At 43.7% G+C, this 25368-nt stretch overlaps 1 protein-coding gene and 1 non-coding gene across 39 annotated transcripts in view; one reads left to right on the plus strand and one right to left on the minus strand.

Annotated features, from left to right (window-relative positions):
- Positions 1-25368, plus strand: part of LOC134470915 (src substrate cortactin-like) — a 51400-nt gene that overhangs the window by 15636 nt on the left and 10396 nt on the right. For 18 of the 38 annotated variants that reach the window (XR_010040138.1, XR_010040146.1, XR_010040155.1 and 15 more), the window contains 5 exons: positions 1842-1911; positions 5916-6006; positions 12726-12986; positions 15517-15653; positions 22800-22946. Coding sequence is in view for 1 of the 38 variants with exons in the window: in XM_063227681.1 (XP_063083751.1) it covers positions 1842-1911; positions 5913-6049 (207 nt within the window). In the remaining 37 variants the exon portion in view is untranslated. Of the gene's footprint in view, position 1; positions 1912-3403; positions 3563-5912; positions 7325-12725; positions 12987-14895; positions 15067-15516; positions 15670-22799; positions 22947-25368 lie in introns of those variants that run through there. The other 20 variants (XR_010040157.1, XR_010040161.1, XR_010040153.1 and 17 more) reach the window with 10 other exon arrangements.
- Positions 15514-15677, minus strand: LOC134471249 (U1 spliceosomal RNA). The gene has a single exon (XR_010040536.1). It is a non-coding gene; the product is annotated as a U1 spliceosomal RNA (small nuclear RNA).

Genomic DNA, 25368 nt, shown 5'->3' on the forward strand with positions numbered 1-25368 from the left:
TGTGACTTCTCAGCTCCAGTGTAGAACCCTCATCCCACTAGCACAGCTCCTTCATCCTGCTGGCATAGACTTTCTGGCTTCCACCGCTTACCCTTGGGTCTTCCCGGCACGAATCTGTAAAAGAGACTGGCGTGAGTCCTTGTGGGCCCTGGACTTCCAGTTGGACTCGTGGAGGTGTTGTCCTGAGCTGTGGGTTTTTATCTGGACTCATGTGGGACATTGCCATGGGGTTTAGGCTCTTGAATAAATAATCTATGTCGTTGGTGTTGTGGATAGATTTCCTGCATTCTCCGGTGTTAACTTCCGGTGACCATTATAAAAATATTATAAACTCCATGTCCTGATCTGAATTGTTCTCTGTGTACAACCTCAGACTACAACACCAGCCTATCCTGTCTTGACAAGTTTGGCTGTGATAGGCATGAGGGGATCAAGGGCAAGAGTAGTTGCCCTTGTGAATGTTGGAGCCAGGCCAGACAGGACAAGGAGGATGGAGCAAGGTTTATGTGGGTAGGAAGGTGGCAAGTGCGAGAGGCTGTGGTCTGTAGGCAGTCATAGGCTGGAGGGTAGCTCAGTGGAAGGATGCTTGCGTCCCACGTATAGATTGGCTTCCCTTTCCAGCATGCAGAGCAGAGGTGGGTCTTGGTGATGGAGTCACTGTGAGGAAGGCTGAGCGCAGGGATGGTGTGGGAGGTGATGTGGATGGGGAGTGGATGTGGACAGAGAGATGGCCCCTGCCTGAGCAGCAAGCCAGAGGTCTCCACTGCAGGCAGTGGGATGACCGGACTCAAGTCACTCTCCCAAAGCAGAGGGCAGGAACCAAGATAGTGCCTCACTGTCTGAGGCTACAGGGCAGACAGGAGGCTACAGGGCAGGCAGGAGTTCCCTGGACAGCTGAGCAGGGATTGTTCTGGAAGAGGTGACAGACTGTCTAGGGTCAGTGGGTTTGGTAGGAAGGAAGGGTTTAGTCAGGAAAGCTAAGCAGCCAAAGCTTAGACTCAGAAGAGGTAAGTCTAGGCTGAAGGCCCCTAGAAGCCATAGAGCTGGATCTGTTGGGCATGGCGGTTAGGAGGGCAGAGGACAGGTGGACAAGGGACCGGTGACTGCTCTGGCCAAGGTGGAAGTCCTTTGGGATGGGCTTTTGGGCTCCCCTGTGAAAGGACAGGTACAGCAGAGGATGTACCTGTCCAGGGTATACGTGAGCCAGACTCCTATCTGGTCTCCTGTGGGCAGTTGGAACCCCCTGTCCCTGTGCCTCGGGGAATTGTGATTTTGCTTCCTCGAGGGCCTGCCCCTTTGGGCTGCCCTCTAGTGTGCCATGTGGGGAAGCAGTGAGCATCCTGAGCCAGAGCACGGTGTTCCCATCAACAGTGGTGCAACTCCCAAAGGAACTGGGGACAGTCATTAGTTTCTAAGGACCCCATCAGCCTGTGCTAGGTCCTGCAGTTTAGGGCCTGATGTCACAGCAGGTTCCCTGGGGCATAGCTGAGAGCCCAGTTGAAATAAAGTGGTGGCATCGCATTACGGAGCCACATGGAGCATCTGGCCAGGCAGGCCTGTGTGTCCTGAGGACCCGTCCTCAGAGAGCAGAGGCTTTTAGGCAGAGCGGGGGCAGGCTTGATCAGGCTTGAGCAGCACAGAGGTGGCTTGTCCCTGAACAGGTGGATGTGACACTGACTAATTGTTGGCGGTGTGTGTGGCTGTATCGCTGTGATCTGCAGGAAACAGTGTCAGAGTCTTAGGCTGCCTGATCTGTTGAGGGATCTGGAGAGGCTCTAGTATTTCCCCAGGTAGGGAGGGGCAGAGGAACACACTTCTGATTTCTTTTTCCATCTCTGCAGAATGCATCGACCTTTGAAGATGTGGCACAGGTATCTTCTGCCTCTCAGAAGACTGTCCCTGTTGAAGCTGGTGAGTGTCACCTGCACAGCCAAAGTGCTATGTGGTCTTCTCTGGAGGAAAGTCTAGGGAAAATCCCAGGAGGAAAAGCTAGGTTGGAGAAACAGCCAGGAGCAGAGGGACATGTGTGACTGCTCCCAGAGCCCCGTCCCCTACATTGCAGGGACCCTGGAGACACAGTTAACCCCTCTTTGCTTTGGAAAGTATCTCTCACAACAGAGCCTACACCAGAGTCCCAGCACCCTGTGAATGGGGGTCCACTTAAAACTGGGAAGCAGAAGCCCACTTTTGCTCACCTGAGAGGAAATATCTGCCAGTAGGCGGCGTGTGCCCAGAACCCCAGCACTCAGAGCCTGAGGCAGGAGAATTGCAAGTTCAAGTGTGTCAAGTGCATGCCTATGATCTTGCCTTGTCCCTGACATGCTAACCTGCCTGACGACTCGTGTCCTCTCCCCAGGCTCCTGGCTCCCCCTTCACTGTGGCCCATGGTCCATTTCCTGTTTCCCCCATAACCACTCTGGGCTACACATTTCTTCTTTCATCTAAATAGCACTTTGTGTCAGTGAATTGTAACTGCTGAAGACTTAAGACACAAGGAGGTTACAGACCCAGGAAAGCTATGGAGATGCACAGGGCCGGGGCTGGGTATTCCTGGTCTCGCTCCCAAATCCAGTGAAAGCCAGGCCTCCCAGCAGCATCCTGCAAGTGCCATTCCTGACTAGCACCTGCCTTCTTTTTGGTGACCCACAGGGGGCACCTGGTCAGAAACACTGGAGCCAATGTTAATGTGTACTTCAGGATGCCTGTTAGAGCTCAGAAGTCATATGGTTTTTTGTTTTAATTAAAAAAATTTTTAGTCATGCAGTTTTAAATTATAAGGTGTATATTTCCTCTGAGTACCTTTGTCTTTGAATGTGGTTCTTTCTGTGGTTCCCTTGCCTCACTCTGCGTGGAGAATTTGGTTAGAAGACAACCTTGTTGCCCAACAGTGTGGCTGCCCCAGGCAGTGGGCTGGGTGAATGGGAAGCTGCTGGCTGGTGCTGATAGGCAGCACTGGACAGGACAGAAACCTGAGGCCTAAAATACAAACAGGCTAATTCGAACTCAGGATGAACTGACATAAGCCCTGGGGATGCAGTTTGGGGAGTGTGTGGTTCTTTTGGGTTTTTTTTTTTTTGGTTTTTTTGTTTTTTTAATTTTGCAAGGCAGGTGCTTATGCCGCTGAGCTCAATCCCCAGCCCCCGAGTGTGTGGTTCCTGGTTGGGAGAGTGGACTTCAGTTCCTTCAGGATTTGGGAGTGTTGGGGGTAACAAGGACTGGAGCTCCCTGGATGAGAGGTCAGTCAGGACTTTGAACTAATGCCTTTCTGATCCGTGTCCTTTTCCTCAATCCCAGCCGAAGCTAGGAAATAAGTCCCCATGTCTTAGGAGGCATTGACAGTGTAGCTGTGAAGTTTGTAGGTGCCAGCCCAGGCTGCAGGAAATGTCCATTTGTTCCTTTTCAGGATGCAGCCTCTTAAAGGGAGAGGTGAGCCACAGAGGTCCTGTAAGTGAGAGGGAACCCGAGCCTGCAAACTACCTTCCCACTGGCCAGCAGTTAGCAGGGCCTAGGCTATGATCCGGAAGCCGTCTATGACACCATCAAGGCTTCTGGCCATTACCAAGCAAGTACTGTGCACATGCTCCCATGCCCTTCCTGGGAATGGGGCTGTCTGAGAGACACCCCCCCCCCCAGCATTATTCCCCATGAAGAATGTGTTTAGGGTTCCTGTTTGCTCACACTCCCCACCCCCGAACTCTGTTTCCCTGTTAGAATGGCCCAAGGCACAGTGGTCTCCAGTGGCAGCAGTGGTCCTGGGAAGGTCCCTGGCATTCTGGGATACAGGGAGCGTGGGGACAGGTCTGGAGTCAGGAAACAGGCTTCTCTTACTGTGGCATTTCCTCTGGACATCAAGTGCCTGTCTGCTGTAGTGCGACCTTAAAGGTGACACTTTCTGCGGCTTGAAGATGGTGCAGGTGTTTCACTTAGGTCAGTGTGGCGAACCTATAGCATGCCTGCTGCAGTGGGTATGTGCAGAGCCCTCTCTTGGCACACAATCCAAGTCCCACCAGAAACCGAGCATCGATTTAGGTTATTTTTGTAAACTAAAACCTCGGTATTCATTTTTAATTGCAGTGTTTCCACTTTTTGATACATAAGTGGGTTTTGTGTTACAGTTTGAGTAGTTAGTTGGTCTCCAAAAGGTTTTCCACCACTGACCTAGGTGAACACTGCAGATCGGCTTGTTGTCCTTTAATACTGACGTTTCCTGTAGTACACCAGGTCCAGCACAGACCCCTTATCCCACGTGGAGCATTGTGGTCGGTATGGAGGGCAGGAGCCACTTGGGCTGAGAACACACGTGAGGGAGACAAAGCCTCTTACCTTGAGAGCGTCACAGGCATCGATTGCCCTGCCCCTTCTCTCATTCACTTCCCTGATGATGCTAGATATTTTGCATTTTAAATGTTATACTCTAAAAATGGTCCTGATACTTGCCAGGAGAGCCATGTTCCTAATTTTCTGCATGTGTGCATGTGTGCATGTGTGCATGTACTTAACCACTTCAGTTACATTTATTGTCAGAACCATTGGGGAGCTGCAAGGTCCCCATTGACCCTAAAAACCACATTTGATGTGATGGCACGTACCTATAATCCTGGCTGTTTGGGAGACCAAAACAGGAGGAGTGCAAATGTGAACCCCGTCTGGGTCAGTTAGCAAAACCCTGTCTCTAAAGAAATAGAAGTGTTGGGGATGGAGCTCTGATCCGCCTGCAGGTGGCCCCCATTCCCTCCCTAGTATTACAAAAGGACCGAAAATAAAACTGGAAAACTGCACTGTGTGTTACCAGGACATCCAGAGTCTCATGTGAGTGCTTCCAGCACTCTCCACCCTTTGGGAGGTCCCTTGTGCACACGACACACCCCTCAGCGTTGGTCGTGTTTGGCCCTGTTCCTGGGCCGTGTTCTTCTACAGTTGGCCAGGGCCCAGCAGAGGCGGTGCTCGCGTGGGACAAAGGCCAGGGATACAACTCGGTGCCTCCCTGTGCTGTTGTCTCTTTTTTTTTTTTTTTTTTTTTTTTGGTACCGAGGATTGAACTCCTGACCTTGTACTTGCCAAGCAGGCGCTTACACCACTGAGATAAATCCCAGCCCTACCCGTTACGTTATTTCTGTGGCATTGGTCACCATCACCTGCCAATCCACACCACTCCAGTAGCAGTTGATGACTGCGAGGAGCAATGGTGAGCCCCTCAGGTCCTGTCTTCTCTCAGCCTCGCTCGGCCTTCCCTGACAGTAGCTTCCCAGTTCCTCCTCCTTGCTGAGTGGGGGTGGTAAGAGGCAGCCTTTCCGTACCTGCTATTATTCATTCCCCCATCTATACATTTCTCTTATACTTTTTTCTTTGAGACAGGGTCTCTATTCGTAGTTGATGATGGCTTTGAACTCACTATGTAGCCCTTGAACTTGTGGCGTGTGACCCTCCTGTCTACGCCTCCTGACTGCTAGGAAGTCAGATGTGCACCACCATGCCCAGCAGTGCACATGTTTCTATATTTATTCTTCGATGGGGTCTCTGACCTTTTGCCATCTGTATGTATGTTTGAGTTTATCCTGTGACCTGCGTTCCAGCCCGTCACCTGGGCTTCTTTCTAGACACCTTCCTGTGTTCAGAACCACCCACCCTGACCGCCCCTCCTACATGTCCTCGTCCACTGTGCCCTGTGACTGGTGGGCACCCTTTCCTCGCTCCTCCCAGGGAAGGGGGGAAAGAAGGCGAATTTCCACCCACCCTGGCCATTTCCCAAAAACCGTGTCTGGCCAGGGTGGGCGTTTTTGGAAGACGCCGCTCACATTTGTGCACCCCAACCTTACGCTGGCTGTGGCTGCCGTGGTCTTCTTGCTGCATGCTCCTCCCAGCTGCCCTAGAAATGTTTTCCATTTGTGTCTCTCTCTCTGCTTTTTTCCCAGCAGGTGATGACGAAGTCTCCTTTGACCCCGATGACATCATCAGCGACATAGAAATAGTTGATGATGGCTGGTGGCGTGGCGTGTGCAAGTGCTGGTACGGGCTCTTCCCAGCCAACTATGTTGAGCTGCGGCAGTAGGTGGCCAGCCTGCCATGCGTGCCTGCACAGATTCACACTACAGATCACGCCTTTGCTGGTTTGGGGTTTTCGGCTTGTATTTTTGTTTTTGTTTTCTTTGAGAGTGGGGACGGGAATATGCATATTGCTTTTATATTTAATACTCCTGCTGATGCTTTTGAAAATGTTGATGCCACAGAATTTGCTAATATATTGTAATCATGATCCCTAGGAGGAGGTTAGTGATTGTTTTTGAACATTTTTTTTTTTCGCCAAATTGACTTGTCATGTGTAGCCACTTCAGGGGCCTGTGACTCTCCTGAAGTCAGTAGTGCGTGCTGTCTGTATATCTGTCATGACTGTTGGGTCTCCCAGGATTGATATCCATGTCTGCAGCACTACATAAGCTCTGTGGAGCAGCAGTTTTCAGAAGTGAAGGGAAGGCCCGGGTCAAGGGTCAGACTGGTGGGAATCCCTGGAGGGCCACTGGCTCCCCTGTCAGGTGGGACACCCAGCATCTCATCCCACTTGACCCCAGGTTGTCTGAGGCTTTCTCCTGTGCTTCTGTCTTATCTCATCCCTCTCTCCATGGCTCTCCTGACCCCTGACTTCTGCCCTGCTAGGTGTCACCACGTCCTTCCACTGTTCCCTCACTGCTTGTCTTAGATGCTAGCCCACAGTGAAGGGCCCTGGACTTAGAGGTGAGATTAAAGCTAGTGTTGGGCCTGGGTACCACCCAGGGCTGCTCCCATGGCTGTCAGCTCATGCAGGGGGGTGGGACGTGTGTGGCTGGATGGCCCCCAGTTGGGGGAGGCAGGTGCCTTGTTAGTGTGAAGTGCCCAAAGGATGCCCTCCTCAGGGGGTTGTGCGTTTTGCCAAAACCTCATGTTAGTTGTTAAAATGTGATTGAATTGGCTAAAATACGAGTGGGAACACGTAGTGTTCCTTCCCATTGTGCCATGGTGGTCTCTTTAAGCCACTCTGTCCCTACTGCCTGCTACATGCAGGGGGAAATACGTGTCCTTCCCGATACACCAGGGCCAGTCCTGTTGGTGAACATGATCGGGGGGACAGGTATCTTTCCACCAGATCCACAGAAATGTTACGACTGTTGGGGACACTTGTCGGTGCTGATCCGCAAGTTTTCTCTCTGGAAGTGATTTCTGCAGTGTTGCTTTTCCACTATTAGATTGGGTTGTAATACAACGTATTGTATCTGGATTTCTTAGTACACCTGATAGGGATGATTTTTTAAAAATTAGATATTCAGAATAAACCATTTTTTTTTTGGACCCATTTGCTGCGTGTTTTGCTTTTGATACTTGGTCACTAAGTTCTGCAGTTGAAAGTGGCTTTGGGGATGTCAGTGTCCTGCATGCCTTGAGAGACCTGGTGGGGACCACCCTCCAGCCAGTGTGCCACACATCCTGCTGCTTCTCAGGTCAATCAAAGTCCCCTTCTCAAGGGCACTTTTTGTCACCTGAAATACACCCTCAAATCTTTATTTGAAGGAAGTCTCCAATCAGAACAGAAAATGCCATATTTAACAATCACTTATGAGCTGCAGCTCTCAAAATGAATCCTTCCGTGCTTGCAGTGGAGACAGAGGCATTACTTTCCTTCAGCTCATACACCTCAGGATGTGAAGGAAGTGCTGAGCCTGGGCAGAGGAGCTGTTGGCTGCAGCAAGGGCCTGGCTCCTGGACCTGCCCTGGGCTGTGGCCAGTCTGCTTTAAAAGAAAACAATCATGGATGAGGGACTAGTCACCTCTCTGGAAACCCCTGGGGCAGTGGCAAGGGAGCTGGTTCTCCCTTCAAGGTGACAGGCAGACCTTCGTACCTGGGAAGCTCCCAGACCCAGTGATAGCACAAGAGGGCTTTGTGACTTTGGAAAAAGCCACTCTTATCCCTGGGAAGCACAATGCAAATCATAGCTGTGCAACACTTCTATGTTCTTGTCCTTTGCGGGAGCTGAGAGTAGCTTACTGTAGCCATAGTCCTGGTGTAGGGACAGGACCAGAACCCTGAGCTTTGGGCACTGTCCTTGCTGTCTGGCCAGTTCCCTTGACTCTTCCTGCCAGCAGTCGCCAGGAGCAGGGTTTGGAAACCTGGTTCCACTCACACCCTGCCTGCTGGGCCCTCCTGTGAAAGCCCAGCTCAAAAGCCCTCCAGCCTCTAGGCTGCCAGCAGCATCCCCAGTGCCCTGCCTTGCCTCCACCTTGGGAGCAGAACTTTGCCAGTGTTGCTTCTGTGATACAATCCCGAGAGTCTATCTCTCCTCCCACAGAAAATTTGGTGCTTCAAGGGTCCCCAGTGTGGAGACTCTCATGTATGACTATAGTTTGGGGGTGGGAGATGGGAATTGTCTACCAGTGAGGCTGCTGCTACCTGTTGGGGAGGGTGGGCAGATCTTGAACTGGGGTGTGACATGATAGGGGATATGATGACAGGGTGTCCATTGCCCACTGTTTACCCATTTGCTCAATGACCATAGGAATGGCAGGGGCCTCGCAGACCCAAGACACAGAGTGGACAGGTCTGTTTCCATTTTGCTGACCCATACACCTGTAATTCTTAAGTTTGATGTCAAGGACCCCTTTAGTGAGGAACAACTCAGGGACTGCGTTTCTCGCCCCTTTGTGCTCTCAGCCACTGGAAGCTGGAGGTTCGAGGTTAGTAGGCTTTTCTATGTTGAGGACCAGCCATGAGGAGTGATTTCATGGTATGGAGGGAGCAAGGGTTTCTGGGAAGCACTGCAGTTTCCGCTGGCCACTTTGGGCAGCTCTGAAGTGCACACAGAGAAGGAAAACAGAGCAGGTGAAATTTCTTGTGTTGTGTGTGGAAGATACTTTGCTGGTCCTTGTTCAACCAAAGATGTCCAGAAAGGGACTGCATCGGAAGTTAATGGAGCATGTCCCGGTGCTGGGCCCTGCCTATGGGGTGACTGTGAGAGAGGGCTGTGGTGGGGAAAAGCTGGTTCCACCTTTGTTATCTCCAGCTACAGATGGTGCAACCAAGAAGAGAACACAGGTCCATGAGAGGCTTCCCCACAGAGCTGTGCCCTGTGCTCTCGCACCCTGCAGCCGCTGGTAGAGTGAGCAGGTGCTTGGCCTCCTGCACTGGCTTGCAGAGCCTCAGCTTCTGTATGTGAGGAGAATTAAAAACAGCCACCTCAATAGCTGAAGTGGCGCACTCTTGAGTCTGAGACAGAATTGCTGAAAGTTTGAGGCCATCCTGAACTAGACAGTGAGCCCTTGTCTTCCAAAAACCAAAAGGAAAGACAGCTCTCTCTCTAGTCAGGTGCTTGCTAGAAGCATTTCACTTGCTCAAGTGCCAGGACACATCTTCCCAGCTGGATGAGCCAGGCAGGTGTCACCTGCCTTTGGTCCTAGCACTTTGAGGCTTGCCTGGGCAACATAAGACCCAGCTCAAGGCAACAACTGCATGGCATGAATTCTGCGTGTATTGCAATGTGGTACAATGATAGATTTAGAAATTCGTACTTGCTTTTCTGGAGACACCAAGATGACTTCAGGTTCTTGCTTCCATCCAGCGTTGTGAATTGTTGTTTCTTATTTCTTCTGACATAGCAAGACACCTTGCTTTTGCTTATGATTATGAAGGTGACACCGTGTAAGGAATATAGTCAATCAAATACAATAAACACAGGCTGAGTGGCGAGATTGTTTTTCCCCAACATTATGATTGTTCCAAAAGTGCTTATTCAATGAACATTTAAAAATTACATGAGCCAGACAGCTCAGTTGTCATTTCTGCTTTGTGAGATTTCCCATAAAAACAAGTCATCTAGTTTTAATGTGGTTAATGTCTCTGTAAATGAAGCCTCCTTCTAGTAAATAAGGAAATCCCACCTCTCAGGTGCGCTGTGAGACTCAGTAGGCCCAGGTTGCTCTTGCAGTCAGAACAGAAGCTTCCCAAAGAAGTCCATCACTGGGATCTGTGAGAATGTCCTGTCTGTCACGGGAGAATTAGGTTCCAGATGGAAGCAGGAAGAGGGCGCTGAGGAATCAGTGGTTAAAGGGGGCAGAGCTTCAGTGTGGAGAGATGAGGACCTTCTGGAGGTGGATGGGGGGACAGCTTGACAGCAATGTGAGTGTACCTAATGCCCCCGACCTGTGCACCTGAAGATGGTTCAGAAGGGAAGTTTTGTATGTGTTTTACCGCAAAAAAAACAAAAAACAAAAAACAAAAACCCTTTTTGTTTGTTTGCTTTTTGAGATAGAGTCTTGCTTTGTAGCTCAGGCTGGCCTTGAACTTCTATGTAGCCAGCCCAGGCTGACCTTCACCTTGCAGCAGTCCTCCTGCCTCAGCTAGAATTATAGATGCATGCTGCCACACCCTGCTCAAAACAAACTTGTTCAACAGAGATCACTTTAGATTTTCTGAGTGGACCCAGCGTAATCGAAAGGGGCCTTCAAGTGGCAAAGGGAGGCTAAGAGCTCAGAGTCACAGTGGTGGGATGGGAGAGGACCTTGCCTGGTACTGCCAGCTCTGAAATTGAGACAATCCACAAGTCCCTCCTTAACTGGAGGCAGGAGAAAGTGGATTTTCCACTGGACCCTGCAAGAGGGAAGGCAACCTGGCCATACCATGTGTTTAGCTCAGCAAGACCCTTGCCAGAGTCCTGAGCTACAGAACTAAAGGGACACTGTTGAGAGCCACCACAGACCATCCACTCTTGATTACTAGGTGGTCGGCATGGTCTGCGTCTGAACGCAGAGTCCCTTTCCTCCCTGGGTCACTGCTGGGTGTCCAGAGGTGATTTGCTTGAAAAATGACACAAACCTGAAGGCGTGAAGTATCAAGAGACCCACATTTGGTGACTTCTGCATGTGATATTTCCTCCCACTTTTCTTTGGTTCAGGGAACAGAACCAGGACACTCACACATGCTCTAGTCAGGCACCCTAACACTGAGACACACTCCCACACTCCCCTCCCCAAGTTCTAATTGGCAAGATAAGAATTTGTGTATGATTGGTAACATGCTTCTTGTTTTTGTTTGGATTTTTTTTTTTTTTTTGTCTTTTTTTTCTTTTTTATCGGTACCGGGGATCGAACTCACAACTGCCTGCTTGCAAGGCAGGTGCTTACGCCGCTGAGCTAAATCCCCAGCCCCTTTTGTTTGGATTTTTGAGACACCTTTGCTCTGTAGTTCAGACTGACCTTGAACTCACAGCAGTCTTCTTGCTTCAGCCTCCCACGAGCTGGGAATAGCGGTGTGTGCCACCGCGCCCAGTTTGTCACATGTTTTGATACGTGCACCACTGCAGAAGGGCTAAACTGAGCTAATTAGCATGTGTTATCTCTCGGGGTTATTGTTTCTTTGTGATGTGAACACTTAAGTCAACTCAACCCTTTTTGCTTTTTGAGAAAGGTGTTTTATATTGTAGTCTTTAAAAAGACTGCGAGAGGGGGCTGGGGATTTAGCTCAGCGGCATAAGCGCCTGCCTTGCAAGCAGGCAGTCCTGACTTCGACTCCCCCATACCGATAAAAAGAAAAAAAGACCAAAAAAAAAAAAAGCGCGAGGAAAGTAAGGAGCGGGAGACGGAGGCAGGATGGTTGGAGCGGGCAGGGGCCACGCGCCAAATATCACCCGGGGTGTGCGCAGGCAGGGGCCAAGCTTTGGCGCTCTGCTGGCGGTTTGTCCTATGCTGGCGGTTGGTCCTGCGCGCGCCTAGCAGGACCCCCTGGTCTCGAGGGTCGCGTTCTAAACTGTTACTGGTCAGTGATGGAAATGCGGCAGCGCACCTGTGGCGGCATCCTGGCAAGCTCCAGGGTAAGTGGGCCAGAACCTGTACAGCACCCGGTGGGTGCTAGAAATCGTCGTGGGCAGGTGTGCGGTTGCGGGCATCTCTTGCTGGAGGGTCGCGCCTGCCTGGGGCACTGCCTGGCAGTCCTCAGCGACCCCTTTCGCCCTCCTCAGCCCGACTGTCTGTGTGACACACTGAATAGCCTCTCGTGATCGTCCTCTCACCTTTCCTTCCTTCCTGGCCGTTCTCCACTGTACTGACCTGCTGTATTTCCATCGTGGAACCTTTTTTGTATTTTTTTTTAGCTGTAAACTTATGTAAGTTAGGTTGACTGACCAGCCTCTGCAGTCCTTGAAAAACATCTCTCTTGAGCTATAGCGAATCCAGTTCCTTTCCGTGTTCACTAAATCCAGCCCAAGAATTCAGGGAACCGACAGGCCTTCCCAGGAGCTGACTGCACACATTCCTGTAAGATGCCTGTTGGATTTTGTACTTGTCAGTTTTTCTGGCTGTATACTGCTTCTGTGCTTTTCCTGAAAAAGGATTGAGTGGAATGGGCCCCTACTGAGAAATAGAAAAAACTAGGTAACAGAAGCGCACTTGTTTTCAAAACTAAAAAGTCTGCTTTTGCAAACAAAACTTCACAAGGTTTGCTTTATTATTTATAGGAGAAATAAGTAGTTCTCTTTGGTCCTTACTTCGTCCCAGCATTGTTGTCTTCTTGGGTGTCTTCATATTGTGGCTTTCTGCATTTAATGTGTGCCTGGGTGTATCTTCACCGAGTATTTACATCCAAAGAATAACAGATCTGCGAATAAAGAGATTGTCAGCTTTCCTTTATTAGCTGCAGATACTCATAAAGTTGTAGATTTGTGGGAACCTGTATTATCTGTTTAATGACTAGTCTGTGTTTTTGTTCCAAGATGTTGTGGGAGGCGAGGCCCACTATCAGTGAAGCAGGCCCTTCAGGAGGAAGTGAAAGCCGTGGATCTGGCTCCCCTTCACAACCAGATGCAGATTCCCATTTTGAACAGCCCATGATGTCCACGCTAGAAGAAACATACCTTTCTCAGAGCACATTGATAGAGACTCAAGAAACATTGGCTTTGACCCAGGGGGAGTTACTCGAGGTTGGTCATGAGAGAGATTCGTTGCAGACACAACTCAATACTGCGCTTCCACAGGTATGTGTGCTTTTCACCTGAAACTACAGTTTCTTTCTGTTAAGCGTCTTTCTATGATACCATCTTCTGTTTATGTACTTCTGTATTTTGTGTAACCAACCACTTGTGAAATGATGGTTCCTGGTGTTTGTAAGCACATGCAGAGTTCCTGGGGATTAAACGACTCAGGGCAGACCAACTAGTGTTCTGTAAAGTCATGTGAAAATGTTTTACTGCTCTCACTCTTCTCTGTGAGGAACTGCTGAAGATTTGGGAATGCACTTTGAAGGATTTTTAAAAAGACTTGAAACAACAACCAAGCGACATACGTGGTCCTTGGTTTCTTTGATTCTTTCTTGTGAGATCTCTTGCTTAATGTAGGCTTCCCATGACTTGTATCTCAGGAATTGTATGTGTGTTTAGGATTGTATCTCAAGGATTTCTAGTTTCTAAAGAAGTTTTGTAGATAATGAAGTTTTTGTGGTATTAGGAATCGAACTGAGGCCCTTGCTCTTGCCAGGCAGATGCTTATGCTGCTGAACTATTATCTCTAGCCCTTGAAATTTGGTAGACAAGGATTCACTTCACAGAGAAAAAAATTTTAAATTTTATTTAAGGAGAAAAAGAAAAAAAAAAGCAGAGAAATGGTACAAGTTATACAGAATTTCAGAAAAAAATAAACAAGAGGAAATCACTAGTTAATAGATTACGTATTGTCATGTTAGAAATATTTGTTTGAGTCACAAAATTAAAGTATATAAAGTGGACATTCAAACAGTGAGACTATAAACAGTTCTGTTGAACAAAACTCAGTAATATTGTTATCTGTCATCTTTTTCGTTTTTATTGGTACCACAGTTCGAACTCAAGACTGCCTGCTTGCAAGGCAGGCACTTAGGCCGCTGAGCTGAATCCCCAACCACTGAATTTTATCTTTTGAAACACTTATAATTTTTCTTTTTTAAAAAGAATTCATATATTCACTTTACTCATTTTGTACTTTTCTCTTACAAAACTAGAGAAATTAAAAGTAGGAAGTTAACAACGTTGGCACAGTATTAACTGTAAAAATTATTCCAGTTTCACCAAGTTTTCCCTGATGCTGTTTTTCTGTTCCGGAATCCAGTTCAAGGCCTCATATTATCCTTTTGTGTTCTTTTCTGATTTTTTTTCTATTATGTAATGTAGTCTTTTTTTTTAATGGTACTGGGGATCAGTGCAGACCCTTGAGCATGCGAGGCTCATACTCTACCACTGGACCTCACCCTTAGCCAATTTAAGTTTTGCTATTCTAGAACAATTACCACCCAGTCTCTTTATAGTTTACTTTTGCTAGATTTATTTGCTAATGTTTTGTTTAGGGTTATTGTGTCTGTGTTTATAGAAGATACTGACATAACATTTTATTTTCTTGTACTATCTTTGGTGTGTGTTTTTGTGCTTTGCACCAGGGCTTGACCTCATGACCTCACACTTAGCAGGCAGGCTCTTGAGTCACTGAGCTACATCCCGGCTCTATTATCTTTAAGTTTTGCTATAAAGGTTATTATGCTGGTCTCATAAAGCAAGGTAGAAAGTATTTCTTGTTTTTCTTTTCCCTGGAAAACTTGTGACTTTGTGGTTTTCCTTCTTAGATACTTGAAAGAATTTATTGACAACACCTCCCAAGTCTTGAGTTTTCCTTCTGAGAAAGAAAACTTTCAGAATCAACTTTATAGATAGAAGTGGGATTTTCCTGATAGTAATTTACAGTATCTTTATTATCTACATGATCTCTAGTGATGTACATTTTAATAATTCCTTGTATTGGCAGTTTGTGCTTTGTCTCTTTTTCTTAAATTATCTTGTTAGGAATTTACCAGTTTTATAAGGTCTTTTAAAGAGCTGAATTGTAGCTTTGTTGGTGTTTTTGTTCTCATTTGTTTTTTAGACAACCTTGCCTTGGCGTTTCCATCTTCCCGTCTCAGCCTCCGTTAATGTGGACGTTGCAGGCCGGCTCCAGCATGCATGACTTGGCTTCGTTGTTGTTTTCCTACTTAATGCTTGCTTTCTATTTCATTACTGAGATCTTTTGCCTTTGTTCATTTTTCTAGTTTCACAAGTAAATATTTCATCAAATTTTATTATTATTACTATTATTATTATGGCACCAGGAATCAAACTGATGACCTTGTGCTTGCCAGTTAGGCACTTGTGCAACTGAGTTATATCTCCGACCCCCAATTTTTAGAATTTCATTCTTTCTGTTTCTTTGTACTGATTTCAAGGCTTTTACACTGAGCTACATCCTCACCCCTTCTTATTTTTTTAAATTTGAGATAAAATCTTGCTAAGTCACTTGAGTTGCCCAAATTGGGTTTCAACTTAAGATTTTCCTGTCTTACTCAGTCTTTTCTTATATATATATTTACAGCTATTAATTTCCGTTGAGCAAACCTTTAGTTATGTTCTACACATTTTCGTAAGTCAAATTTGCATTAGCTATAATACAAAAAATAGTTTATATCCAGTGTGGTATCTTTTTTAATTCCTTTTTTTTTGTTTTTGCCAGGGGAAAGCGCGAACGCAGTCCCCCACTACCACAAATTATGCAGCCGAGTTTCCCGCATTTGGGGAAATCGCAGGGGTCAGCACATCCGGAGTGCAATGGATGAGCCTCACCCTGGGAAAACCACCTTCGTGATCATGGTATCTCCCCTGCCAGGTCTTTTTTAATTCTTAAAAGTTTTTTAAAGTATACCATTTAACTTCGAATATTGGGAGAGTTTCTAATTTGTTTGTTTGTTTGTTTCTAAGTTTCTTTTTTTATTTTATTTAAAAGGAAAAAGAGAAAAAACAAAACAAAACAAAGCAGTATAAGGGTACAATTAATACAGAACTACAACAACAACAACAAAAAAACCACTAAGAAATCTCCAGTTAATAGATTACAATTATCATCCTAGAGACAGTTGCTCAAGTCACAGTATTAAAGCATACAAAGTGGACCTTCAAACAGAGAGACTGCAAACAGTTGTGTTCAATGATCCAACCAAAAACATTAATATGGTCAGCTATTTAGCACCCCTAAACACACTTGCAGTTGTATATTTAGAGCACTTCTTTTCCTCTCTTTTTTACAACAAAATTTACACATTTTGGGTTTTATTACTCCTTAGTTCTTATTACTTTTTTTGTTTTGGAAGAGAATAAAGTCAAATATAGCAAAACAAAGCTGTCAGTCAAAACCACGGATGGACATAACACATGATGTAAAAACAGAGTACAAGGTTATCAACAATGGTTACCATAATGCCTCTTGCTTCCTTAAAAAGAATTGTCTGTCTCATTAGGTATTATAAAGTTGAACAAAGCAGTAGAGAACAAGACCAATAAAACCTAAACCTTGTAAACACTACAGGACTTCCAAAGAAGAAAATAGTGAAACTAGGATGGGCATCATAGTGAATCTCATTGCCTTCAAAGTAGTTGTCTATACCTTCAAAATTGCTACTATCATACAGAACGGAACAGAGTCTAATCAGTCAAAACAAGTTAGTGGGAGTATTACAGGACTTCAAGTTAATAGGAAATCAAATAAGTTACTATAATATATCCTGGTAATTTTTTTGATTTTTCCCCTTTATTAAAAATCATAAAAAATAACTAAATAATTTTTTTAATGAATAAGGAAGAGATTGAGATAAAAGAGGACATAACATCATAACAGTACAGGTCAAAGCATGACAGTTTCAGCAACCTAGTGCTTCACCACCAAATAACCCGGTTTAATAGTAGTTACCATAGTGTCTTTTTCCTTGAAATATTTGAATATAACTTCATATACTATAGCTTCAAACATATCAAGTCAGTGTAAAACCATTCAAGTGGATGAAAGCATTGTAGGGTTTTTAGAACCAACTAACAGAAAATAAACAATGGTTTCTATATTATCTCTTTGCCTATAAGAATTTTTGTTTATACTGTCACATATAATAAAATCCAGCAAGATGAATCATGATAAAACCATTGGAGACAGAAGAGCCAGTTTGGTGGGGCTTCAAAACAAGATGATAGTAAATCAGCACTAGCTATTATGATGACTTATTTTCTTCAAAATAGCTGTTCATTTCATCACAGGCAATAATATCAAGCCGCCCAGAATAAAGCCTTTCCAGTTAATAAGTGAAAACTTTATAAGGCTTCAAGGACACATAATGGGGAATCATGATTACCACATACTTTTATATATTTGAATCATTACTTACATTAGGGAAACTATTTGGTATTCACACATGCGAGATTGATTTATTTCACTTATGAGTATGGTCTCAAGCTGCGCCCAGTTATTGATAAATATCTCAATGTGATTCTTCTTTATAGCTGAGTAATACTCCATTGTATAGAAATACCACAAGTTTTTTATCCATTCCTCAGTTGATGGACACTTGGGTTGTTTCCAAGATTGGGCGATTACAAATTGTGCTGCTATAAACATAGGTGCACATATATCACTGTGGTATGATGCTTTCAGTTCTTCTGGGAATATGCCTAGAAGTGGAATAGCTGAAACAAATGGGACTTCCAATCCCAGCTTTTTGAGAAATCTCCAGACTGACCTCCACAAAGGTTGTACCAGTCTACACTCCCACCAGCAGTGTAGGAGAGTTCCTTTTTCCCCACAGCCTCTCCAGCATTTGTTGTTGTTAGTTTTCTTGATCCTGGCCATTCTTTCAGGAGTGAGATGGTATCTCAGTGTGGTTTTAATTTGCATTTCTCTAATGACCAATGATGATGAACATTTTTTCATGTATTTATTTGCCATTTGTATTTCTTCATCTGAGAATTGTGTATTCATCTCAGATGCCCATTTTTGGATTGGATCTTTGAATTTTGGGGGTCTGAGTTTTTTTAATTCTTTATATGTTTTAGACAAAAGTCCCTTGTCTGATGGGGAGTTCACTAAGATCTTTTCCCAGTTTGTGGGTTTTCTTTTCACTATGCTGGAGATTTCTTTTGACATGCAGAAACATTTTAATAAGAAGTAGTCTCAGTTATTGATTCTGGGAAGTATTTCCTGTGCGGTTTGAGTCCTGTTCATGAATTCTCTACCTACCCCTATGTCTTCAACGTTTCTACCCAATTTGTCTTCCAATAGATTTAGTGTTTCTGTTTTAATATTCAGATCTTTGACCCATTTAGATTTTAATTTAGTACATGGTGATAGGCATGGGTCTAGCTTTAGTTTTCGGCAAATGGAGAGCCAGTTTTTCCAACACCATTTATTAAAGAGACTCTTGTTCTTCCAGTGAACCTGCTTGGCTCCTTTATCAAAGATAAGGTGGTTGAGTTTGTTTGTAGTTGTGGTTGTATCTTCTGATCTATTCCAGTGATCTTCGGCTCTGTTTTGATTCCAATACCATGTTGATTTTACTACTGTTGCTTTGTAGTATAACTTCAAGTCAGGGATTGTGATGCCTCCTGCCTTGCCTTTGCTGCTTAGAGTTACCTTTGCTATTCTAGCTGGTTCCAGATGAATATTAGGAGTGATTTCTCTAGATTTATAAGGTATGTTGATGGTATTTTTATTGGGGTTGCATTGAATCTGTATAACAGCTTTGGGAGAATGGCCATTTTCACAGTGTTTGTTCTTCCTATCCGTGAGCAAGGAATGTCTTTCCATTTTCTGGGATCATGTTCAATTTCTTTTTTCAGTGTATTATAATTTTCCCTGTATAGGTCTTTCACTTCTTTCGTAAGAGTAATTCCTAAATATTTCATGGTTTTGCTTACTAGTGTGAAGAGTGTGGTTTCTCTTATTTCCCTCTCTGTGATTTTGCTGTTAGTGTATAGGAATGCTATTGATTTCTGAGTATTGATTTTGTATCCAGCTACATTACTGAATTAATTTATTATATCTAAGAGTCTTTCAATAGAATTTAGGGGGTCTTCTATGTAGAGTATCATGTCATCTGCAAACAATGACAATTTAACTTCTTTTCCTATCTTTACCCCTTTTATTTCTCTCTCATGTCTAATTGCTCTGGCTATTACTTCCAGTACTATATTAAATAGGAGTGGTGATAAAGGACATCCTTGTCTTGTGCCTGATTTTAAAGTAAAGGCTTTCAATTTTTGGCCATTTAGTATGATGCTGGCTTTTGGTTTGTCATTAATGGCCTTTATTATATTGAGGTAAAGACCATCTATTCCAAGTTTCTGTAAAGTTCTTATCATGAATGAATGTTGGACCTTATCAAAGGCTTTTTCTGCATCTATAGAAATGATCATGTGATTGTTACTTTTGGCTTTATTGATATGGTGGATTACATTTATTGATTTACGTATGTTGAACCATCCCTGCATTCCTGGGATGAATCCCACTTGGTCATGGTGTATAATCTTCTTGATGATTTGCTGCATCCTGTTTGCCAATATTTTATTCAGGATTTTTGTGTCTGTGTTCATTAGGGAGATCGGTCTATAGTTCTCTTTTTTAGTTGGGTCTTTCTCAGGTTTTGGTACTAGAGTAATATTTGCTTCCAGGAATGACTTAGGAAGGATTGCTTCCCTTTCAATTTCATTAAATAGTTTGAGGAGTGTTGGCATTAGGTCTTCTTTGTATTTCTTATAGAATTCTGCAGTGAATCCATCTGGGCCTGGGCTCTTCTTTGTAGGTAAGGACTTAATTACACTATCAATTTCATTAAGAGAGATTGGGTTATTCAGCAGTTTTACATACTCGTGATCTAGCTTTGGTACTTCATATGTTTCTAGGAATCTGTCTATTTCTTCTGTGTTATCAAATCTTTGAGAGTAGAGGTTTTCGAAATAGGTGTTGATGATCTTCTGTATTTCTGTAGAGTCTGTAGTGATTTCACCTTTTTCATTTCTTATTGCATGAATTTGAGCTTTTTCTTCCCTTTTTAAAATAACGTTGGCTAGGGGCTTATCGATTTTATTTATTCTTTCAAAGAACCAACTCTTTGATTCATTGGATTGTTTTCTTAGTCTCTATTGAGTTGATTTCTAATTTTTATAATTTCTAATTTTTATAATTTCCTCCCTTCTTTTGGCTTTGGGCTTGACTTGCTCTTCTTTTTCTAGCTGTTTGAGGTGTAGCAACAGGTTATTTATTTGTATTCGTTCTGTTTCCTGATGTGGGAACTCAATGCAATGAATTTTCCTCTGAGGATGGCTTTCATTGCATCCCAGAGATTCCCGTAAGTTGTGTCTGTATTTTCATTTTCTTGTAGGTATTGTTTAATTTCTTCTTTAATTTCCTCTGTGACCCACTGATTACTCAAGAGTGTGTTACTCAGTTTCCATGTGTTTGCGGGATTTTTGCAGTATCTTTTATCATTAATTTCTAATTTCAGAGCGCTATGATCCGATAACATGCAAGGGATGATTTCAACTCCTTTGCATTTGTTTAAATATGTTCTGTGAACAAATATTTGGTCTATTTTAGAGAGCCACCCATGTACTGCTGAGAAGAATGTGTATTCATCGCTCCTAGGGTTTCTTGAGGTGTGCTGGATGTTGTTGGGTGGAACATTCTGTATATGTCTATCAAGTCCCATTTGTTTATAGGTGTGATTCAGTTCTGTTATTTCTTTGCTCATTTTCTGTCTGGTTGATCTGTCCCTTGGTGTCAAAGGCATGTTAAGGTCTCTTATTATGGTTGTGTTACTGATAATTTGAGTTTTCATTTCTGTTAATAGTTGTTTCATATAACTGGGTGCTCTGGAGTTTGGTGCATATATATTTAAGATAGTTATCTCTTCCTCTTGGAGTTTTTCACTAATGAGTATGTAGTGACCTTCTTTGTCTTTTATGATCCTTGTTGGTTTAAAGTTCACGTTGTTTGCAAACAGAATGGCTACTCCTGCTTTTTTTTGGATTCCTGCTGCATGAAGAATTGTTTTCCATCCTTTGACTTTCAGTCTGTGAGTATCCTTCTGGGTTAGATGGGTTTCCTGTAAACAGCATATGGTTGGATTTTGTTTCTTGATCCATTCTGCTAGTCTGTTTCTTTTGATTGGTGCATTGAGACCATTTACATTAATGGTTATAACTGTTATATGATGGTTTATTGTTGACATGTTATCTCTCTGCTGTTGCATCTTTATCTTTCTGTTCTGTTTAATTATCTTCTTTGCTTAGTGGTTTTTTTCTTGTATATCTAAACTGTCCCTCAATATTTTTTGCAGTGTTGGCTTGGTGTTCATGAAGTTCTTCAGCTGTTCTTTGCCATGGAAGTATCTTATTTCACCATCAATTTTGAATGATAGGTTTTCAGGGTACATCAGTCTAGATTGGAAATCATTTTGCTTTAGGATCTGGAATATTTCACTCCATGTTCTTCTTGACTTTATTGTTTATGCTGAGAAGTCTGCTGTGTTCTGATAGGTTTCCCTTTATAAGTGATTTGTCTTTTCTCTCTGACAGCTTTTAATAATCTATTCTTGTGTTGGATTTCCAGGATGGTGATTATTATATGTCTGGGTGTAGTTTTATTTTGGTTATGACTATTTGGAATTCTATAGGCTTCACTGAACCTGATGTCGGTTTCTGATCTCATGGTTGGGAAATTTTCACCTATTACTTCTCTTAATATCCTCTTGACATCCTTTATGTTGTCTCCTTCTTTTTCATTAATTCCTATCAATCTTATGTTATTTTTCTTTGCATCATCTTGCAGTTGTTGAATTTCCTGATTCCTTTTTATTTTTAAAAGATCTTTCCTTTCCTGTTCACTAGCTGCAATCCTGTCTTCAAGGTCTGAAATTCTATCTTCACTTTCATTGAGGCGGTTTTTACAACTTTCAGTGGAGTTTTTTATTTCCTGTGTATCTCTGTGCATCTGCATTATGTATTCTGTTTGTTTCTTATATTGCTCATCTAGGGATTCTATCTTTTTGTTTAGTTCCTCCAATTTTTTAACTGTGTTTTCTTTAGAGATATTCAGAATCTCTTTCATTTCCTTTATCATTTCTTCTTTTACCTGGGAGATTTTTTTGAGTTTGAATTCCTTTAAAGCTTCCTGGAGTTGCTTGTTAATTTCAGTAGCTATTATGTCCGATATTTGAGGTGAATGGCATACATTTTCTTCTGTATACATCGCTCCTAGGGTTTCTTGAGGTGTGCTGGAGGTTTGAGGTTGTAATTTGGTCTTTTGTTTTGTCATTTTCCTATATTTCTGTTTCAAGTGTTATTTGAAAGCTTCCTCAGGGTCTGTTGGAAATCCACTTTTATGTTCGCACCTCCTGGCACTCTGGCACCCAGTTCCTCCAAGCCACTGGGCCCACTAGAACCAATGGCCCTCTTCTGCCGTTTAGAACTCCGTAGTTCTAGATAAGCTGGGCTCCAGGGACACTGTGCACCCATCTGCTTGCTGGAAGCTCCACAGTTCTCCAAGCGCAGCCAGAATAGGGAGGTGGACGTAGAGGCCTCAAACCCACTTAAGCAATTCACTGCCACTGGAAGCCTGGAGGGTCCTGAAGAGTCTGGGCTTGGGGCAGAGTGCACTGAGCACTTACCACAGGCCGGGGGGCCTTTGAAACTGGTGATGATCCCCTGCTTGCTGAGATATCCACAGTCCTCCAGACACACGGAGAGGCAGATGCAGGTGCCCCAGACCCGCCCAGCCCTTCCTCGGCACCCAGACGGTGCAGGAGTCCCAAATAGGCTGGGCTCCAGAGATAGTGTCCATCAGTTTAGTTTTGAGGACATCAGTGTAGCTTTGTGTTTGATTTGAATTTAGGATTGTGTCCAGTATTTTCTCACTGAAGTGTATTAATGTTTTGTGCGTTAATTACTTGTCCTTTTACCCCTCTGAAATACCTAATTTAGGCAATGGCCCAGAATGAACAAATGGAGGAAAGAATCACTACGCTGGAAAAACACTACCTTGCTGCACAGCCTGAAGCCACATCTGTGCATGACCTCAGTGACGAACTTGAAAATGAAATTGCAAATAAAGATTCTATACATCGACAGGTAATGGGTTTTACGACTGTTTTCTGATTTTAATAAGTTGTATTTGGGGAGGTACTTTGAGTCATTCATTTGCATTGAAAGATATTCTGTTCAGTATTAGTACCTTGATTAAAGGAGCAGGTGGCAGAGAACTTCAGGGCATTTGCTCTCCTTAGTAACCCGAAATACACACACCAGGATTCTTGAAAAATGTGTGGCACAGTTTTGTCTTGGTTCATGAACATTTTTGTTTGCAAGCACTTTGGTTCACAAATAGAAGTATTTGGCAAATTGTATTTGTTTGCAAATTCTGCAATGGATGACAAGCACAACTGCAATCATGTTTCCCAGACATGTTTTTCCAAAGTTATAGAACAAATGAAGTTCGTGAACTATAATACCACTGTATTTTATAACATACATTGTTTGATCAAAAATAAAATAGACATTAAAAGTGACGTAATGTTTAATAACATTAACTTATTAATAAAACGTTCATAGGTGAATGACTTCATTAAGCAGATTATAAAATAGAACATATGGGGATTTATACTGAGATAAATATGCACTGAGAAAAAGGGAAGTCTTCAAATCAAAGAAAAACCCTCATAGCAACCTGTACTTGGAGGTGTTTTCTAGATGTTGTGAAAACTATTTGGTAAATATTCTACATAGAAATTTTTTTAGAGGAATGGATTTGTGAAAGAATAATTACCTACTTTAAAAGTAACTTGAGCAGCTTGTCATCAGGATGAGCAAAGTCCCAGAGCCAGTGAGTCTTGCATGTTAGCAGTAATTCGCAGAAGTGGCAGAACCTTAGAGTGGGGGTTGGGCTGCTTCTTGAACTCATATCAATCCTCTTGCCTCAGCCTCCTGTAGGAAAATGAGTGGTCTAAGAGTTGGTGTTTGAATCTTCTTAAAGGTTTTTATTTTCTTCAACAAATCTGATAGGGGTTACAATGGAAAATTTACTAAATTATGGGAACGTTTTTAAATCAGATCAAGAATTTGCCCACGTAGTGACGAAGACGGCCCAGTTAAGTCCTTTGCATAGTAGCTTGGTCTGGGGTGCAGCATTATAGTCAGAGATATTGTGAGATTCACCGTGTTGGCTCAGAGCTGATGTAGACACAGCCAGGCCTGAATCCATGTGAGAAGCAGCTTCTTTTATGGGCTGGGTTGAGGGAAGTTCTTTCAGATTTACACAGAAATACCTGTGATTGCCTGTAGAGAACCTTAGACAGATAAGAGAACAGACAGCTGGGGTGCTGATGCACACCTCCAGTAACAGCACTCCAGGAGGCTAGGGCAGGAGAATGGCAACTTCAAACCCTATCTAGGCAAGTTAGTGACAGTAAGACCCTGTCTCAGAGTGAACAAAGGTCTGAGGATGTAGCTCAGTGCCAGAGTCCTGTGTTCAGTCCCCGTCATCACACAAGGGGAGAAAACAAACATCCAGAGGACTGAAAGCTTTAAAGCAGAAAATCAGTTGCACTGCAGAAGTGTTTGACTTTATAAACTGAGTTTGCAGCTGCTATTTTTTGTCCTTGTTGTTGTTTGGTTGGTTTTGTCTTGTTTTGTTTGATTTTGAGATAGGGTCTTGCTCTGTAGTTCAGGCTGGCCCTGAACTCACTATGTAGCCCACACCAGCCTCTAACTCACTGTGGTCTCCAGCTTTGTCCTCCTGCTCCTCCAGGTGTTAGGATTACCAGTATGTGCTACCACACCCAACGTACAGGCACCTTTTTTAACAGTGGTGACTCAGAAAGACAGTCCTTCCCCATCTTTCTGGGCCTACAGAAGGATTATGTACCATTAGTTTTTTATATTGATTTATTTTTGAGACAAGATGTGGCTGTGTAGTCCAGGCTGGCCTTGAACGTAGCCCGAGCTAGCCTCAAGCTCATGGCAGTCCTCCTGCCTCAGCCTGCAAAGTGCTGAGTCTATAGGCTTGGACCACCACACTTGGCAGTTTTTTACTTTTTTACAATGTATTGCTAGGTGGAAATAATTATGCAATAAATTGACCTGGTGTAAAAGCTAAGATGTATACACTGACTTGTAGATTTTCTTTCGTTAATAGTAACCAAAACCCCACTTTTCTTAGAATATTTAAGTAGAATTTTGATTCCACTAATAAGTCCTCTAATATTAAGGAAAATGCAGAGTCCCTGCAAGGAGTTTGCTCCTTCTTGTTAGGATAGTTACTATTGATACAGTTGGATACCACAACTGCTGTTTGGTTATCCATGATGAATAACTAATGGAAGAAGATACTCATAATACCTTAGGATAGAAGAGCAGGTAATCTTCAATTCTATTTTTTTTTGTCTTTTTCCTTTTTATCGCTACCGGGGATCGAACTCAGAACTGCCTGCTTGCAAGGCAGGCGCTTATGCCGCTGAGCTAAATCCCCAGCCCCTTGAATTCTAAATTAATGCAT

Source organism: Cavia porcellus, unplaced genomic scaffold, assembly GCF_034190915.1.
Source record: "Cavia porcellus strain 051 isolate PalLab524CR breed Dunkin Hartley unplaced genomic scaffold, mCavPor4.1 scaffold_17, whole genome shotgun sequence".
Taxonomy (NCBI): Eukaryota; Metazoa; Chordata; class Mammalia; order Rodentia; family Caviidae; genus Cavia; species Cavia porcellus.